Genomic DNA, 20,950 nt, shown 5'->3' on the forward strand with positions numbered 1-20,950 from the left:
CTACAGACCAGTCAGCTTAACTTCTGTACCCGGAAAGATAATGGAGCAAATAATTCAGCAACCAATTTGCAAACATCTAGAAGATAATAAGGTGAGAAGAAATAGTCAGCATGGATTTGTCAAGAACAAGTCGTGTCAAACCAACCTGATAACTTTCTTTGACAGGGTAACAAGCCTTGTGGATGGAGGGGAAGCAGTAGATGTGATATATCTTGCCTTTAGTAAAGCTTTTGATACTGTCTCGCATGACCCTCTCATAAACCAACTAGGAAAATGCATCCTAGACGGAGCTACTATAAGGTGGGAGCAAAACTGGTTGGAAAACCGTTCCCAGAGAGTAGTTACCAGTGGTTCACAGTCATGCTGGAAGGGCATAATGAGTGTGGTCCCGCAGGGATCAGTTCTGGTCTGGTTCTATTCAATATCTTCATCAATGATTTAGATAATGGTATAGAGAGTACACTTATAAAGTTTGCGGACAATACCAAGCTGGGAGGGGTTGCAAGTGCTTTAGAGGATAGGATTAAAATTCAAAATAATCTGAACAAACTGGAGAAATGGTCTGAAGTAAATATGATGAAATTAAATAAGGACAAATGCAAAGTACTCCATTTAGGAAGGAACAATCGGTTGCACACACACAAAATGGGAAATGACTGCCTAGGAAGGACTACTGCAGAAAGAGATATAGGGGTCATAGTGGACCACAAGCAAAATATGAGTCAATAGTGTAACACTGTTGCAAGACAAAAAAAAAAACCCACATCATTCTGGGATGTATTAGCAGGAGCGTTGTAAGAAAGACACAAGATGTAATTCTTCCGCTCTTCTCTGCACTGATTAGGCCTCAACTGGAGTATTGTGTCCAGTTTTGGGCGGCAGATTTCAGGAAAGATGTGGACAACTTGGAGAAAGTCCAGGGAAGAGCAACAAAAATGATTAAAGGTCTAGAAAACATGACCTATGAGGGAAGATTGAAAAAAAAATGTGTTTGTTTAGTCTGGAAAAGAGAAGACTGTGAGGGGATGTGATAACAGTTTTCACGTACATAAAAGGTTGTTACAAAGAGAAGGGAGAAGAATTGTTCTTCTTAACTTCTGAGGATAAGACAAGAAGCAATGGGCTTAAATTGCAAAACAGGAGGTTTAGGTTGGATATTGGAAAAACTTCCTACTGTCAGGGTGGTTAAGTACTGGAATAAATTGCCTAGGGAGCTTGTTGAATCTCCATCAGTGGAGATTTTTAAGAGCAGGTTAGACAAACACCTGTTAGGAATGGTCTAGACAATACTTAGTCCTGCCATGAGTGCGGGGGACAGGACTAGATGACCTCTCGAGGTCCCTTCCAATCCTATGATTCTATGATTTACAAATGAGAAAAGTGAAAGAGAAAGGTAAAGTGACTTACCTTAAGGTCACAAAGCAAGTTAGTGGCAAAGCTAGTTTCAGCACTCAAGATCAAAGAATTTGTCACAAGTCTACCTGGATGGAGTGCAAACTAGAGAAACATTTCTACGGGAAAAAGAATGGTTTCAGGCAACTAACCTTTAAAACTACCTTGAGCCTATCTAGCACATGTGCAATAAAGTTATAAGACTGTTGTATCTAAACTTGTATCAAAAATACAATACATCCAAGGAAAATCAAATACATTTTTTAACCTGCACAAGATCCATGGTTAAACACAATTAAGATGTTTGGTGTAGCTGTTAACGAGAAAGATTTACATTACCAATAAATAAATAAATAAATCTAGAGACAGGCAAAACTACCTGCAGGCTGGCATTTCAGATTTTCAAGGAAGTGAACTCTCCAGAGGAACATATTACTTAAAATGGGGTAGGAGTCTATTGATCTTATTCTTAGATTTTAGGTTTCAACAGAAATTGGTTATTAAATTATTTAATAGTTTCAAGAGGTTGGGCTTTCTTTTTAAATATTATACAACTATATGTAGTTAAATTTAAAGGTTAGGTAATGAGAGGCAATGAACAAAATAATATGAGGTCATTACTCAATGTGTGGTTATATTCTGTGGAGTACTGTAAACACAGCATTGTGGGTTCCAGATTTATCTGCATCCCATTTGCTCAAAAAATTGTAACTTAAAAGATTTTTTTCCCCAATAACTGCCAGCCCTTCAAACTCATCTTGAAATATGAAAGACAAGCTGTGTTCTTTCTGGCTCAAGCATCATCACTAGTAACAAAGATTCTGCAATGAGAATTTAGTTAATACTCTGGATAATACATGAAACGGAATACAGCTCACTTTCTCTGTTATCTGGATTAGGATCCACAGCAACAACAGAGTGTTAAAAGCAGAGCAACCGGATATGAAACTGAGCACCAACCCAGAGCAATAGTGTTGAGTAAGGAGGTGCCATTTTTACAGTCCCTTTCTTGATCATATGTGCACTTTCCCAATACCAAAACTAAAAGCACACTCATCCACAAACCAACTCTTCACCAGCAGAGCTACCCGCATTTGTGTTTAAAATGAGTTGTATTATCATCAGATTTGGTTTGAAACAGTAAACTACTACCAGTAATTGAAATAGAAAAATAAATCAAGTGATTGTACTCCTTATCCCCCCACATTAAGAGAACAATTATGAGATGTGTGGGTATATAAAATGATGGGGTCTAAATTAGCTGTTACCACTCAAGAAAGAGATCTTGGAGTCATTGTGGATAGTTCTTTGAAAACATCCACTCTATGTGCAGCAGCAGTCAAAAAAACAAACAGATGTTGGGAATCATTAAGAAAGGGACAGATAAGAAGACAGAATATATCATATTCCCTCTATATAAATCCATGGTACGCCCACATCTTGAATACTGTGTGCACATGTGGTCATTCCATCTCAAAAAAGATATATTGGAATTGGAAAAACTTCAGAAAAGGGCAACAAAAATGATTAGGGTATGGAATGGCTTCTGTATGAGACGAGATTAATAAGACTGGGACTTTTCAGCTTGGAAAAGAGACGACTAAGTGGGGGATATGATTGAGGTCTATAAAATCATGACTGGTGCGGAGAAAGTAAATAAGGAAGTGTTATTTACTCCTTCTCATAACACAAAAACTAGGGGTCACCAAATGAAATTAATAGGCAGCAGGTTTAAAACAAACAAAAGGAAGTAGTTCTTCACACAGCGCACAGTCAACCTGTGGAACTCTTTGCCAGACGATGTTGTGAAGGCCACAACTATAACAGGGTTCAAAAAAGAACTAGATAAATTCATGGAGGATAGGTCCATCAATGGCTATTAGCCAGGGTGGGCAGGAATGGTGTCCCTAGTCTCTGTTTGCCAGAAGCTGGGAATGGATCACTTGATGATTACCTGTTCATTCCCTCTGGGGCACCTGGCATTGGCCACTGTCGGAAGACAGGATATTGGGCTAGATGGACCTTTGGTCTGACCCAGTATGGCCGTTCTTATGTACAGCATGACCAGCAATACAAACTCATTTTGCACACACTAACTATCTTCGGTTCCTTTAAAGCAGCTATCACCATGGTCCCTGAAACTCAAAGATGTGAGTTTTATTGTTTTGCCCCTCAAGCCAATGTTTGCTATTAGACAGGCGTATAATATTAATGAAAAAATGCAGAAAGATGTTCACGAGTAATGAAATACTATATTCACAAATCTGAATTTAGGTAGTTGGCAGAACTCAAACAATAATACATTATTCATGATCTGTATACAGCTATCTACATACATATTTTACAGACTGAATATAATGGATCCAATTGTTTGGAGGCATTGCAGTGATCTCAGATCAGAGCAAATGTCACATATCATGAGAGATATTAAAGCCAAGTTTTAATGAGATAAATTAAAATGAGATTAACAGAAAGCTGCAATCCTAATGTGCATCATAATTTCAACATTCAAGAGAAAAAGAAAAAAATTGTACACAAAGGACAAATCCAAAATCTAGAATCTACCAAAGCAAGTAGCACTGAATTTGAGATTTTAACCTGAAACATCCTTCCATCATGCTTTGGATCACGCAGTTTTCAATGATGTTAGGAGTCTAATTTCGTATCAGTACCTATCTGAAACTAAATGTTGGATAAGTTTTAGTTTTTAAAAAGGGAGGTTAATGGATGAGCAAAGACTTTGAAACCACTTCCTCCATTATCCACTTTATTGAGGCTTTCACCCTCACCAATCTACTCAAACTGTTGTGTGTTTCCAATTCCTTTCAGTCTTTTAAAGGTATGTCTGCACTGCCAAAAAAAGACCCATGGCAGCAAGTCTGAGTACGTTCACTTTGCAAAGAATACCCGGGACATTGAGTCTCAGAGCCCAGGTCAACTGGGGCTCACACTCTATGGCTACAAATAGCAGTGTAGACATTCCTGCTCAGGCTGGAGTCTGGATTCTGATACCCACCCCCTTGCCAAGTTTCAGAACCTAGGCAGAAACACCCACACTACCATTTTTAGCCCATAGCGCAAACCTGAGGCCTTGTCTACACTACCAAGTTTTGTCACCAAAAACTGCTTTTTGTCAAACAAACAGTATATGCATACACACAGCGATGCAACTTTTGTCTGGAAAAATGCCTGGTTTTGGTGACAAAAATACATCCATCCCGATGAGAGACTTGCATCTTTTTCCTCTACAATGTGCCAGTGCAGACACCACCCTTGATTTCATTGCTTTAATTAGCCTCAGTGAGGTGTCCCACAATACCCATCCTGACCGCTCCAGTCAGCAGTTTGAACTCCATCCGCCCCTCCTCATTAGAAGCCCCAGGAATTTTTGAAATTTAATTTCCTGCTGGCTCAGCGTGGAGAAGTCTCATAGCATCTTCCCAGGTGACCATGGCGGGTTATCGCACCAAACGTTCTCCTGCTTGGACCACTGCGGAGTAGCTGGATCTGATCAGTATATTATGCGTAGATGAGGCTGTGCAATCCCAGCTGCGCTTGAGCCGTAGGAATTGGGATACCTAGGGCACATTTCTGGAGGCTTGTGCAAAAAGAGCTATGATCGGGACACGCTGCAGTGCAGAGCGAAGATAAAGGAGCTAAGGCAGGCCTACCATAAGGCGAGGGAGGCAAACCATTACTCTGATGCTTCACCTAAGACCTGCCGGTTCTATATGGAGCTGGACGCTATCTTCAGTGGTGACCCCACCTCCACTGCCAAGAGCCCCGCGCATACTTCGAGGGAACGGTGGCGGCTGAAAGAGGACCTAACCTGGAGGACTAAGTTATTGATGAACAGGCGGAGTTAGATTAAGATGTGCAGCTCCCAGCGGGGTCGCCCGGTCAGCCAGGCAACCAGGAACTTTTCTCCACTCCAGAGGCATCTAGCAAGTCTCAGCAGTCGCTCTCCAGGGAGAAAGAAGCAGGAGATGAGTCTGGTAAGTGGCTGTGGCTTGTGTACTGCAGAGGCGGGTTCAGGCTATAGAAATGTGGGAGGCTGGCTGTGTTTCTTTGAGGTGGACATTTTCCTGTGTAGCTAATCGGTATGGCAGAACAGGGTGTTGATGCACGCAGAGATCTCACAGGAATCCTCCAGCGAGATCTCCAGGAAAGTTTTCTGAAGGTACTCGGTAATCCTCTGCCAAAAGTTCTGTGGCAGAGCAGTTCCGTCCTCCATTGTAGGAAACTTTCTCACGCCATTTGGCAATTACTTGTGCAGGGACCAAAGCATCACATAGTCGAACAGCATAGGGAGCAGGGCAGAAGCCACAAGTATGGAGTAGATGTACCCTCGTTTCCCTGCTTACACTTAGCAGTTAGATGTCTGCTAGAATGATCCCCGCCAGTGGAAAAGTGTGGAAGAATTTTAGAATTTTTTCCATAGAAAGCTGCACCACGACCCTTGCAGAGATTGTGTGCTCTCTTCCCCATGTGGAGCAGCCCCTCCCACACCCCCACTAACACTCATCATACTTTGGCTGTTCGTGGAGATGTGTGCCTGGCTAGGGTCAGTGAGAAAGTGATTGCAATGTTGCAAAAGGTGTATTAACTGAAATGTTACAATGCTATGCGTGAACTTAACAATCCCGCTTCTGTGCATTGTCCCGTGTGTTTCACCAGATGTGGCCTTGAGGAACACCCCACACATCCCTGCCAAGCATCTCCGCCAGATAAGAAAGCGCCCAAGACGCAGCAAAGAAGACATGTTCTGGGAGGTACGGCAGTGCTCCAAAGCAGAAAAAAGGGAATGTAAGGACTGCTGGGAAGCCGACCGGCAGGACAGAAAAGAGAATCAAGCATTTGTTAAGGACGCAACTGAGAGGATGATTAAAGTAATGGAGGAGCAAATGCAGATGCTTCAGTCCTTAATAGTGCTGCAGACTGAACAGATCCATGCTCACACACTGCAGCACATTCAGAACACTTTTCTATGCCTTCCCCCATAAACTCCACCTGCACATTCCTTTCCACTTTCTGGGAGTTCTTAGTTTCCCCTTCACTCCACCCCCTAGGACAACTTTCACAATGATAGCTGGACCTACACACAGTTGTGAAAGTCTGTCCTTTCCTGGTTCCTCCTTCCCATCAGGCATTTGTGCGTTTGTGTGTGCTGTTTCTTGTTCAATAAAATCAAAGTTATTTAATTGTGGATCACCTTTATTTTTTTTCTACAAATTGAGATTGCAGGTACCACCAATACATGCACAGGCATTATCGTCATTGTCTTACGGGAATGTAAGGCCCAAAATGACAACATTGCGTCCTAGGAAAACTAGCACCTCTGACAGATATACACATTACTGGTGCTCATTGTCAAAGTGCTGCCTCAAAGCCTCCCTGATTCGAACTGGCCCCCTCAGACAGCCCTGGTATCTGGCTGCTCAAAATCAGCAGCTAAGCGGTCTGCCTCAGCACTCCACCCCTGAGCAAACCTTTCACCCTTAGCTTCACAGAGATTATGCAATGTACAGCACGTGGCTATGACCAAGGGAATATTATCCTCATTAAGGTCTAGCCTGCCATATAGGCATCACCAGTGTGCCTTTAATCTGCCAAAGGCACATTCAACTGTCATCCGGCACCTACTCAGCCTGTTGAACCACTCCTTACTGCTGTCCAAGTGTCCCATATAAGGTTTCATGAGCCACAGCTATAAAGGGTATGCCGGGTCTCCCGGGATCACTATGGGCATTTCAACATCCCCCACTGTAATCTTCTGGTTTGGAAAGAAAGTCCCCGTTTGTAGCTTTCCATATAGGCTGGTGTTCCAGAAGATGCGTGGCTCATGCACCTTCCCAGACCACCCCGCATTGATGGCAGTGAAACGCCCACAGTGATCCACAAGCGCCTGCAACACCATGGAGAAGTACCCCTTCCTATTGATGTACTCTGTCGCAAGGTGGTCTGGTGCCAAAATTGGAATGTGTACGCCATCTATCGCCCCTCCACAGTTAGGGAACCCCATTTCTGTAAAGCCATCCACTATTTAATGCACATTTCCCAGAGTCACGGTCCTTTGTAGCAGCATGTGATTAATTGCCATGCACACTTGCATTAACACAATCCCAACGGTCGAATTCCTGACTCCAAATTGATTCGCGACCGACCAGTAGCAGTCTGGAGTCACCAGCTTCCATACAGCGATTGCCACCATTCTCTACTGAGAGGGCAGCTCTCATTCTGGTGTCCTTGCGCCACAGGTCTGTGGCGAGCTCCACACACAGCTCCAGGAAGGTGGCTTTCCACATCCAAAAATTCTGTTGCCACTGCTCTTCATCTCACACCTGCATGATGATACGATCCCACCATTCAGTGCTTGTTTCATGAGCCCAAAAGTGACGGTCTACCCTATGCAGCTGGTCTGTGAATGCCAAAAGTAATCTATGTTGGGCGTCTGCGAGTGTTCTTCAGTTAGGAACTTGACAATTAACTGCACTGCCATCCACAATGTCTTCGTGATAGTTAACAGAGCATTAGAAGAGCCGCACAAGGTCCATCCCTTCCCACAAAGATGCCGAGGTCAACAGCAGAGATTGACCGTTGCAAAAATGCCACAAAAGAAAGCCGGAAGCCCGTGGACTGCTGGGACACAGAGCAATGCATTATGGGACATTAAGCCAGGTCCCAAGATGCGCCGCAATCTGCTCCGCCTTCCCACAACACCTAGCAAAAGAAAGCGTTGAGCTGGATTGTGGGATAGGTACCCTCAGTGTAATGCTCACACTGTTGACAGAGGGAGTAAGTGTGAACATGAGATTCCGATTTTTATTATGTCGACTTTTGGGTGTCGCCATCACTTTTGTCGACAAAAATTGGTAGTGTAGACATAGCCTGAGTCAGGTCACCTGGGCTCTGAAACTCACTGCTGCAGGTTCTGTTTTGCAGTGTAGACTTGCCCTCAGAGGTCAGGTCAACTGACTGAAGATTGTGCTACAGGGTTTGAAATAGCAACATAGACATTCCTGCCCAGGCTCTGAAATCTGATGAAGGGGGTGGGTCTCAGAGCCTGGGGTTCAGCCCGAGTAGAAATTGCTATATTTAGCCCTGTGACCCAAGCCCCATGAGCCTGAATCAGTTGACCTGGGCTCTGAGACTCGTTGCTGTGAGTTTTTTGTTTTTAAACAGTGTAGATGTACCCTTAATATTCTTTTCTCTCATTTATCTTTATTCTCATCGACTTTTTTGATGATGAAACACTGTTTATTACATGCTTTTCCTGTCTAAACTTTTCTCTGGATTCGTGCCCTACTATTCTAAACATTCCTTGTAGATTCCATGTGTAGGGTTATACCAGGGGTCGGCAACCTTTCGAAGTGGTGTGCTGAATCTTCATTTATTCACTCTAATTTAAGTTTTCGCATGCCAATAATACATTTTAATATTTTTAGAAGGACTCTTTCTATAAGTCTATTATATATAACTAAACTATTGGTGTATGTAAAGTAAATAAGGTTTTTAAAATGTTTAAGAAGCTTCATTTAAAATTAAATTAAAATGCAGAGCCCCCAGGACCCGGGTAGTGTGAGTGCCACTGAAAATCAGCTCACATGCAGCCTTTGGCACGCGTGCCATAGGTTGCCTAACCCTGGGTTATACCTTGTCTTAAAATTTATATAAGTCACCTCCCTCTCTTCATTTAAGCTTTCGTTATCTTCTGCATTGATTTCTAGCTTACCTTCCTGGCTCTTTCTGTAAATGGATAACAAGCTTGTTGACAATTCTGCTGCCCACCTAATCAAACTATGTTTCTGCCATGACTCCTCACACCATCCAGTCATCTGCCTACCAACCCCGCACCGCACACTAAGTTTAAGACGCTTGTTCTAACCTTCTTAGCCCTCCATCTAACTGAGCTGTTTTGGTTGGCCTGGTAGTTTGATGACACTGGCCTATCTCCAATGTCTAATAATTGTATATACTCCCTCTCTATAGCTTCTATCCCTCATTTTACTTCTTTCTATTTTTGTTCGGACATCCTGCCCCGGTCCTGCTGGTGAAATAAATTGCCTCTTTTGATTCATTCTACATCTTTGTCGTCCTTCACATCCCCTTTGTCACATCCCTTTTTATTACTCAGTATCATCTAAAACAAGACAAAATACTTCCAAAATGCTTCTAGGGAGAAGTGTAAAATATGAGGGGTTTTTTAAAAAGAAGTGGAATTGATGCAATAATTCAAAATGGTGCATCTGGAAACATGCTTGGACAATATCCCTCTGGATGCACCCAAGCTGCCTCCTGTTTTTCTTCTTGGGAACGGCAAGTCTCACAGGTAGAGATGTCATTATGAGAGAGCTTGCTCTTTCTCCATACTTTCACAAATTTGGAAAGAATCTTTAGAAGTAGTTAGCCAAGAGTTATGGAATTCTTTCAGCAACAAGCTTTCCCCAAAGGCAGATTTTTGGAGATCATTCAAAAATGTGTTTTTGTTTATTATGACCATGGGGCTCAGTTACAGTCATTCTCTCTTTGAGCTTGTCTTTACTGCTTAAAAAAAGGTGTATTTTTACACCTCAGGATAACGTATGCATTTAAGTTCACGTATTCTCACATGCATTAGCCAGCTTGTGGTAAAACATACAAGATTTTTTAGCACTGACGATAAGGCCTCGGAAAAGCTCCCTGCACTGCTGCTCTGTTACTTACAGTTAGTTGGTAAAGCATGCCTATTCAGTGGAACAAGCAACCATAATGGTTTTACATACTTTGTTTATAAACTTGTAGATTAATTGGTCTATCTTCAGTCAGCAAACCCCACTGGATTTCAAAGCCATTATGGGAGAAGGGGCCATGACAATATTCTGCACCAACTCAATAAGCCTCATTCTGATGAGTATGTGTGTCACTTCATCATGCACCTTTCAGATGTTACAACATTTCATTTTAGCCAGCAAATAAAGCATTTGCTGTTGTAGCCTCTGTTCTTATCTCCAGGATCAACTAATCTTATCTAATCTCACTTTAATTTGCCTGTAAGCTACTTTGGGCAGAGACTTTTTTCCTATATTTACGCCTATGAAACAGCACATATTTTAATAGCACTATATAAATTATCTAAATAAAGACCCTTTAAAAAGGGATTAAGATTGTACAGATGTAATATTCCACCAACTCAAACCCTAGAATGCAAGGACACCTCTAATACCCACAGAGGGCATATTTCCACTGAGGGCAACAGAATCCGCCACCACAAGGACAATAACTCCAACTGATAAAGAGACATATAACATTTATTTCCAGCACAGTATAATGCAAAATTTTAATTAGAATGCTCCAAAAACTCCTTGGGTGGAGAGAAAAGGAATCTGTCAAGTGCCATCTCTGCTCCACTGGGCCAGCTATCGCTGTCTAGATTGGAGAATCCTCTGTTGAAGATGCAGCACTTCAACTGAAGCTGAAGAACTTGCAGCACTGGAAATCAAAGCAGCTTTCAGTTGGCAACCATGGCTGGTATGACCCCCAGACTCAGTCACAGTTTACAGCATAGACAACCTTCCTATAGTTTCCTAACCTTAGAGCGTAGTGGGGAGAGAATGGAGGGGAACTTCACTGAGGGCAGTCTGTAGCTTCAAAGCCATTGGAAAGACGAGGTAAGGGGCGGCCATCTTTACTGGGCAGCCTCAATTTCACATGGCCATCAAAGCCCTCAAGTCTACTGCATTTCAGCTGAATCAGAGTTCCAGTTACATGTGAGTGACAAATTTCCTAACAAAATACACTTTAGCACAGTGGAAAGTGTAGTGAACTGGGAGGCAGGACACCATGAGTTCATGTTTCACGTCTTTTGATTGCTCTTGTTTATATTTCTTTATATTTCTGTACATTTCACAGACTTATTATTGAGCAACACCTATATTAAGAGGCAGTCAAGTATCACTCAATCCGTTTTACAAATAAATTATCTGCGACATTGCAAAGGGTCATTTCTACAAGAGATTAAAATAGAACCAATGTAGTTCTAGGATTAACTTTCAGTCTCAGACAGACACTCACAGAAAGAATCTGTCAAATCTATAAGTGATTGTAATCTGTAAACCACGGTTCCAGAGCTAGGAACAAAGCCAGGGTTCCTGACATTCAGCATGTCTTGAAAATGGTTGCGAAATCCATTCAAAAATCCTCTCTGGTTGCTGAACCACACAGAGAACACTGCTCTACAGCCAAAATGCTTCTGAAATAAATGTAGTCAAACTTTACTAATTCTGGGTCACTGAGAATGAAAATGATGCTTAAAATTGTTGATTGGCTCTAGTTTTCAAGATATGCTATTGGGTCAGTATATACGACCCTTGACTTGGGAATGGCGGAGGATAAGTGAGTTATAAAGGGAAGGGATCTCAATTTAAACCAGAAATGACTAAAATACATCTTTGACTGGATCTATGAATAAATCTATGACTGGGTTTGGACAGTACTTGCTTTTTAGGCAAAACAATGAATGATGCAATCTGAAGCGGGTGTTGCGTCATACATGATATGAATTGCATCATGTTATTCCTAGAAGTCATGGATGATGCAATAATCATAACGAAGCTTACATCACTCTGCTGAACAAATTGCCCGATATCAGCTCTAGAAATCATACAGTGTCGTGCTCTCTTATTTGTCAGTGTTTGATTTTGCAAAGGGACACATTTCTGTTTAGCCAAAGTGAGCAGAGATGCCTCGTACTTGTGTGAACAGTGCAGATAACTTCTGCTATGTTTGTGAAGTGACTTTTGCATCACAAAAGCGCAGTATAACCACTATGGTTAAGAAAGCCTATCACCTTTATTTTGGCTGCAAAATTGGAGATCAGGACAAGAGGTGGGCCCCACACATATGCTGCAACACTTGTGCAACAAATCTTCGCCAGTGGTTGAACAGGAAAAGGAAATCTATGCCTTTTGCAGTGCCAATGATTTGGAGAGAGCCAACAGATCATACCAGCAATTGTTACTTCTGCATGGTGCCTCCAGTTGGGAAAGGTGTGTCAAAGAAGAAAAAGTGGACTGTGCATTATCCAAACATTCCATCAGCTATACGCTCAGTACCCCACAGAGAAGGACTGCCGATTCCTGATACACCAGAATCATTCTCACTTGAGTCAGACGAGGAAGAGGAAGAGGATGAAACTTCTGGTCCTGAACCATCAATGTCACAGGACCCACATTTTCTCCCATCCTCCTCCTCTGAACCACACCTCATAACACAAGGTGAACTGAATGACCTTGTCAGGGATTTGGAACTACCCAAGAGTAAGGCAGAGCTGTTGGGCTCCAGACTACAGCAGTGGAATCTCCTGGCAGGTGATGTTAAGATTTCCATGTTCCGTGACCGTCAAAAGGATCTTGTCCCATTCTTCTTCATGGAAGGTGATCTTGTAGCCTGCAACAACATCGATGGTGTGATGGCAGCCCTCAACATCGTTCACGATCCAGATGAGTGGAGACTGTTCATTGATTCATCGAAGACGAGACTTAAAGCTTTTTACTGCATAATGGCAATGTTTTGCCATCAATTCCAGTTGGTCATGCAGTCCATAGGAAGGAAACCTATGACAACATGAAACAACTTTTGAGGTGCATAAACTATGACCAACATCAGTGGCAGCTTTGTGGCGATTTGAAGGTTGTTGCTCTCTTGCTTGGTCTGCAGACTGGATACACAAAGTACTGCTGTTTTCTCTGCGAATGGGATAGTCGTGCAAGAGATTCCCACTACATCAAGAAAGATTGGCCACTCCGACCGTCATTGGAGCCTGGGAGGAAAAGTGTTCAGCATCCATCACTTGTTGAATCAAGGAAGATTTTGTTACCATCCTTGCACATCAAGCTGGGTCTGATGAAGAACTTTGTCAAGGCCATTGACAAAACACAAGCAGCTTTCAAATACCTCCGTGGAAAATTTCCAAGGTTAAGTGAAACTAAGATAAAGGAAAGTGTCTTTGTTGGTCCTCAGATTCGTGAACTTCTTCGAGATGATGTATTTGACCATGCACTGCGTGGCAAGGAAAAGACGGCATGGAAAGCCTTCCAGTTAGTGGCAATAAATTTTCTCGGAAACAACAAGGCAGACAACTACAGGTTGTTGGTAGAAAACCTCCTCAAGGCATACAAAAGCCTTGGTTGCAACATGTCACTAAAGATACATTTTTGGCACTCTCATCTGGATTTTTTTCCACCGAACTGCGGAGCAGTGAGCGACGAGCACGGCGAGCGATTTCACCAGGACATTGCAACAATGGAGAAACGCTATCAGGGCAAATGGAGCCCATCAATGCTTGCAGACTATTGCTGGACAGTGACACGAGATGCTCCATTTAATGAAGACAAGAGACAAGCCAAGAAGCGCCGAGTAGACACTGAATAGGACTAACCTATGTACATAATAGTTTTTTGCCTTTTGTTTCATAATAAATTTTATTTATATAACCCTTTTGCTGATTTTTAAAGTGTTACATAAAGGACAGGTGAAATATTATCATGTAAAGCAACCATAGACACATGAAAAGACCTAGGTTTACAATTTATGATTAAAACTCTACTATGTACACAATATACATAGACATAAAATGTAAAAACTTAAATATCTTAGAAACAGTAGCCAATCAGTTGTTTTAATTGTCATATTTGAATTCAGCACATCAAAATACATAATAAATAGCACATTTTATCTCTGAAGCAGACGACTTCTCAAAAATTGTAGACCAGTGGAATAGCTGCCTATGCTACTACCACCACCTCCTGTAGCTCAAGTGGTAGCAATATGGACTCAAGATCTGAATATCTTGGGTTGAAACTCTACTGATGGTCCACATAGTGGTCCTTATAAGAGCACGTGATAAAACTCCTATTTTTCCAGTTCATTTTCTATTTTTTTAATTGTTTCACCAAATTTACAGGGTGAAGAACAATCTTAAAACAGGTTTTATATCAAAAATGATTATAATCTGAATGATGATGTGATACACAACAAAACATAGGGGTTCACATTTCAATCATTGGTCATACCTTTCAATTCCTTGTGTCAAAAACTGGTAGGTTTAAGGTTTGAAAAGTGTGATGGCCCTAGTGAAATGGCAGCCATATTTCCTAATGGTTGTCTATGGCTGCTATTTTTTTAGGGGTATCCCTCCCAGTAGTAAAGTAGTGGTCATCTTTACCTAGGACATAAACACCTTCAATCTCATTTGGTAGCTGGATTCCCACTGTAAGTTATGGGAAATGACAGTCCTTCTGAGTAAGAGAAAATTGTGAATATAACTGTAAAGCAAAACGAAGCTTAATAACTTTGCTGAATTACAATCTAACTTCTTCAAAATATCATTTGAAGGTATCTGGCAATATGTTCTCTACATGGGAAGTTTGAAGAATAACAAACCAGCCATTAGTTAGTAAAAGAATTCTAAATAAAAGTTGCACATTTTAAATTATGGGATTTATGCAATACACTTTCAGATTGTGTGGTGGGTGTATCTACAATTGTACACACAAAATGTATTACTAGATTAGCTTTCATTCACTACTATATAACAAAATACATTCTCTGTTATCAAAGTGCACAAAACCTACCTTGGATCAGTGCAAGCCCAACTTTATGATATTCATACCTCTAAAATTCTTCTCATGTAAAAAAAAATTCACTTCAATCATTTATGCACAAGTTATAAGCCCTTACCAAATAAATGTGGTTATAATTGAAATGTTGCAACCTGAACAAGAACAGTGCAAAAGAAAAAAAGAAAAGAAAAAGAAACATTAAAGTCACTTCTAGAGTACAAAGCTCAACTAATTTTAGGCAACAGACTAACGTGCACTTGCTGAGTAATGTTTCTGGGCAACATGATAAGCAACTTAGAACAAGAAGAAGTTGTTTAACAGTCAACACCTTTAGAATATTTTACAGTTAATTTCTTTTAAGGAAGAACAAACCTGGGCCACTTTAACAGAATTTTGAGTAGAGCCACCAGCATGATATTCTACGTTGAACTTTTTCACGAGTTCTTCAAACCTGTAAGAAAACCACAGGGGTTCGGGGGGGAGGGGAGGGGACAGGAAGGGGGGCAGAGAGAGAGAAAGGAAGTCAGATTCTGCAATTTTTCACAGTGAAAAACTATATAAAGCATCTAGATTAGAAATGTATGAGATCAAGTTATTTGTAAACAGGAAATTCAGACATATTAGCTCTTTTACAAGGTGCTAGCTGAGAAAACGCAGACTAAAATAGCATGCATGCACAGTATGTGCACTAAGCAACTGGCTAAATGACAAAGCAAGCAATATCAACTTGATTTCGCTCCCTTACAGTTATATTGTAAGTCTATAACATTTAAAGAATGTCTTAGGAATACAGCATCTGGAGCTTATGCATGATGATAATTAACTTTCAAGCTTCTAAAGTAGATGCTCACATGTAAAAGAAAAAAAATTAAAGGAAACCAATGAGGAGGTGCTGATTCACACTTCCTCTAGCTAAATACATAAAAGTTCAATAATAAGATATTTTATCTGCTTTAAAACTGTAGTCAAATAGTGTGCACTCAAAATGTAAACAATATTTTAAAGCATGAAGTTTTAACTTGTTTGTCAGGTGTTGGAACTTTATAAATAGATCTACTGCTAGTTTGAGAAAATCTGGATATAAAAGATAACAATTGTAAAATGTGCGTAAATTGTGGCAGAGCAGTTCTCTGTCTTTCAGTTTTCTAGTCCTCTAAGTTGGGTCACTGTGTAAAAATAAATAAATTAATATAAAAGTTCCGCTGTCTAAATGTTTTGAAAGAACACTTGCTTTCACTAGCAAAACTTATTTTCACAATATAAAAATATATATAAAGACAGCTTGATTACTTTAAAAGGAAAAGTCACTGTTTTTAACATAGCGTACATAACAATTATGAGTTAATAATATCTGGTTCCACTAGTTAGATCTGGTGCATAGCTACCACTGAAATAATGAAAGGGACTTTGTTAAAAAATGCAGTGCAAGTTGAATTGTTTAAGTTCCAGAAAGGTCGATAAATGGTCAGTACAAAAGTAATGTAAAATTTTAATTAGGTTTGGACTACCGTCAAGAAAAATCCCAGTATTCAAGAGAAATATAGTGAAATCTGTCTTAAGGGACCACTCAAGGGACCAACTAAAATAGTTTAACAGAAGTGGTCTTCTAATAAAGATGGAGCAGAAGAGTATTCTATCCGTTTGTGGATTCTTTGTGATCATCTCTTAAAATAGGAGGTTGACTAATAAGTGTATTCTCTTGCACAGGGGTTCTCAAACTGGGGGACGTGACCCCACAGGGGGTCAAGAGCTTATTACATAGGGGTCACGAGCGGTCAGCTTCCACCCTCAAACACCGCTTCACCTCCAGCATTTATAATACTGTTAAATATACAAAAATGTGTTTTTAATGTATAAGGGGGGGGTCGCACTCAGAGGCTTGCTGTGTGAAAAGGGTCACCAATACAAAAGTTTGAGAACCACTACTCTTGCATAAGTTTAAATGAAATACATTTTCATACAGTGTGCATGTTAGTTTTTTCATTATTGTCTCCGTGTTCATATACCAACAGAAAACACTTTCCCCTCGTTTTAATGCACCTAATTTTCAAATAAGTTAGGCACCTCTCTAATCTTACAATAAATACTAGTAGCGGAAATCCTGTGCTGTCACAAGAATGTAATTTGAAAAGTCAAGTGTGTAAAAAAAAGCTGAAAATGGCTGAGAATTTAAAAATAGGATGGCAACACACTGTGAATCCAAGGGATGATTGAACCAGATGATATTATAAACAAAAAGAACTCTCAACCATGCTTGTAGCTGTTTCCATTGTTTCACACTGACTCAACTGACATTCTAGGTTACAAAGTGATTTGGGGGTTATTATGTATGCTGGTTGTGTTGATTTGTGTAGTCTCCCTCATAAAACCAGTGAAATGATTGCATGCAAAATAGCTGCAGACTAAGGATGGTGACTGGATGAGTTACCTCTGATATCACAATGGTCTAGGACAATGTACCCAAACTTTACTTGTCACGCCCCCCCCTTACTACTAGTGGAATCTTTCTGCATTCCCCCTCTTCCATTACTGCACAGTTGGCTCAGCAGAGGAGCTTGTGCTGAAGGTGGAGCTGGGGCTAGAGGTAGAGCTGGCCTGGGGGGGGGGAAGGGGGAGCTGAGGGGGAATGTGGGCAGAGCTGAACTGGGGACGGAGAAGGGGGTGGAGTGGAGCTGTGGCAGGGGCCAGAGCTGGGCACAGAGCAGGAGGTAGAGCGGAGCTGCAGCTAGGTAGTACTCCCTTCCTGCCCCCTGTGGGGGCTGGCCCAGGCCCTGCCACGCCCCTCCCACATTCCTCCACGCCCCCCTTGGGGTGCACGCTCCACAGTTTGGGGACTATTGATCTAGGATCTTGGCATGGCATAAATACATGCATACTGTAGCTATACACTGCATGGGAGTAATTTGTAAAATCAAAATGGCTGAAAACTTAAAAATGTGATCGTAACAGACCACGAAACCCAGTGATGACTCAACCCGGTGAAATTCTGAACATAAAGAGCTCTCAACCATGCTTGTGGCTGTTTCCATCGCTTCACACTGACTCAATGGACATTTTAGACTTCAGAGTGACTCACAAAATCTTATTATATAAATACAGATTACCTATAATACAACAGTGAAAAAGGAATAAACATCACCCAGAAAAGTAACTATTAAAAAAAGGCATATTCTTTCAACATATTTGCTAATGCGAAAACACAAATGCCAATGACCATGGTCCAGATCCAGTATATCTATCAGAAAGAGTTACATTCCATTCTGTCTTGTGCTCAATAACCATAGTGAAAAATAAATTTTTATTGAAAAACTTGATTTGTGATGTCAGAAGCAGAAAACACTGCCTGATTTTCAGATCTCAGGTTGAGTTTCCAGGGCTATCAGATCAAATATATCATTTTGAATGGTCAGCTAATCAATCTGCTGTACAAGTAATCAATAAATATGGACTTCCACAATGTCATTTTCAAAGTCAATTATTTTATTAGTCATACGAATATGAAAGTTACATTTCCGAATGTTCATTACATTTATTTTCTTGGGTTGACACTCTCCTATAATAGATGGAAAACCTTGTTGCACAGTAGTTTTACTATACAATATCCAGAATAGACACTTCCTATCCTATGACAGAGGCTCATGTCACCTTAAATAAATAAATCATAATCAATAGGGTCTCTTGATTATTAATATCTGTGCTGCTAAGAGGCTGCTGCTTCTCTTATGAAATCCATTCACAGACTACTTTTATAAGATGTAATACCTTAATGATTCTACAATAGTTTCCTCTAAGTCATGTTTGCAAAGTATTTTGAAGATGGAGGCAATGACTAGTTAAGGATGAGCTGAGATGTACACTGACATTAGATCTAAAATCCCTGGCTTACTTTTAAAATTTGGCGCATTGACTTTTCATAGAAGAATTTTATTTTTCTGGTTTTGTTTTAATTTTATATATGAATATACATACATACACGCACAAATAAAACTTAGCAATGTGGCCATAGGAAATATCTAAAAATGTTCACCTTCTGCACCTTTGGTCCTGTTTTCCTTACATTTTCTTTAAGTAACTTATCTCTTCAGTCTCTCACAAATACGTTAAGTAGTGGAATTTAAAATATTAAAGGTTTTTAATTTCTTGCTATCGTTTACCTTGTTTGACGTTGGAGGAGTACAACAAGAGAAAGGCAAAGGAGAGCAGTAGCACAGTTCAGTTAAACCTTTTTGCCATTGTACTGAGAACTGAAAGAGTTGTATGGAGGATGGATTAGTGAGAGACTGAGAACAGTTTCTATCTGACAAAGTATCTGCTATCACACATTTTGGTTTGCTGATTTATATGCCTTCTGGAGAAGAGCCTGAAGAGAACTATTATAAGGAAAATGCTGGAAATGGAAAGTTATCCATTAATATTAAAGTAGTCAAAACTGTAGCTCCCACCACCCTTCATTCAAGAAGAGTACTACCTATGTGTATAATACTTACAACCAGTTATATAGTACATACTATTAAGTACTGGTGGAATTCAATCATCTTTATCAAATAGTAGATCATGCACTGGAGTTAAGTTTAAACACTAAGTTGAATACAAATTAAGCTTCTATTGAAGTCCACTAATTGTGTCCAAATTTACATCTAACTTTACAATATTTAGACTCAAAAGCCTCAACTAGTTAAGTTCAAATTTAGCAACTGATATATAGTTTTTTTTATTTGAACATATTTTGTTTCAGTTAAAATACTTACCAAGACAATATTTTTCAGGTTTGGGGGGGAAAAAACCCTATCTGAACCATATCAGCCACCCTGTCACATACTTCTCTATAGCATATGACATGGGACATAATTGTCCAGTAATTACTCATGTACTTCAATACTCTGTTAAAGGTCAGAGTTATGATCTTTTTATTTCTACAATAATTCTCCATTTAAAATGTTTGAATAATGAGATACCCATCCTAGCAAACTAACGACAGGCAGGCAATTAGAAAGAATCACAAACTAAATTACTACATATGCTTTTCACAGTCATCCACACTACTAATTATCTACTAATTGTATACCAAGCAATTGCAACCTCTACTGATAGCAAGTTGCTGAGGGAAAAAAGCAACAACAATATGTCTCATAACAACCACTTCTCAAATAAAAAAATGCAACAACAACATGAACTAACAATGTTTTGGCAAGATTTGTAAAATTAAATTTGTAAAATTAAATCTTACATTTTCTATCAGTTTAAACGCTTGGTACCCAATCCATATGGTTAATTTTTGTTATTTGTGCATCTATGAACATAGCAATTGAAATATTAACTCCTTTACCTGAAAATACCTACTAGTACAACTGCTTTGGGGACTGAGGGGTAACTCAAGACTACTTGTATTAATATACAATACTAGATGCCCTGCCGTTTCTCTTTATTTAGAGCTGTGACTTCTAGTGCATTTAATTACTTTATTCTGTCGTCTGTGTGATAAAGGTTTGGCTATAACAAAGAGGATGGCTTCTAAACCAAAATAAATATGCAGTAACTGGCATCAGATAAAATATTGCCTTTAATATCTCAATCTCAAGGTGACAGCCAGCAGAGAGTAAAAAAATTACTTTCAATTATTTCATTGAATTAGGCATGCAGACAGTGAGACTGACTACTGCCCTTCACTATTTCAGTCAGAAGTATTTTAAAAAACACCTCATTTCATCATGTTTTATATAAAAACATCTTCAGGGGCCTTGAGTGAATATGCCAATTCAAAGAAAATGCGTACAAATGCAAGAAAACCCCTTTTGCTGACTGTCTTCAATGTCATGATGTAAGGCTGTTATCAATGAAATGTGTTAATTTATCCACAAGAGTCCATTAACCAACTACTGACCTGAAACTTAAGAATGACAACTGGATTTCATCTTTAAATTGGATTTTCATTTTTAAAAATTAACATTTGGACAGACAAA

At 40.0% G+C, this 20,950-nt stretch overlaps 1 protein-coding gene across 2 annotated transcripts in view; it reads right to left on the reverse strand.

The window, feature by feature from the left end:
* The window catches only part of LOC113406877 (adenosine kinase), a 579,784-nt gene that overhangs the window by 365,599 nt on the left and 193,235 nt on the right, over positions 1-20,950 (reverse strand). For both annotated transcript variants that reach the window (XM_026653709.1, XM_026653710.1), the window contains exon 4: positions 15,363-15,441. In XM_026653709.1, coding sequence (XP_026509494.1) covers positions 15,363-15,441 — 79 coding nt within the window. The remainder of the gene's footprint in view (positions 1-15,362; positions 15,442-20,950) is intronic.

The sequence above is a fragment of the Terrapene carolina genome, unplaced genomic scaffold (genome assembly GCF_002925995.2).
Source record: "Terrapene carolina triunguis isolate 2854851 unplaced genomic scaffold, T_m_triunguis-2.0 Scaffold147, whole genome shotgun sequence".
NCBI classification, from domain to species: Eukaryota; Metazoa; Chordata; order Testudines; family Emydidae; genus Terrapene; species Terrapene triunguis.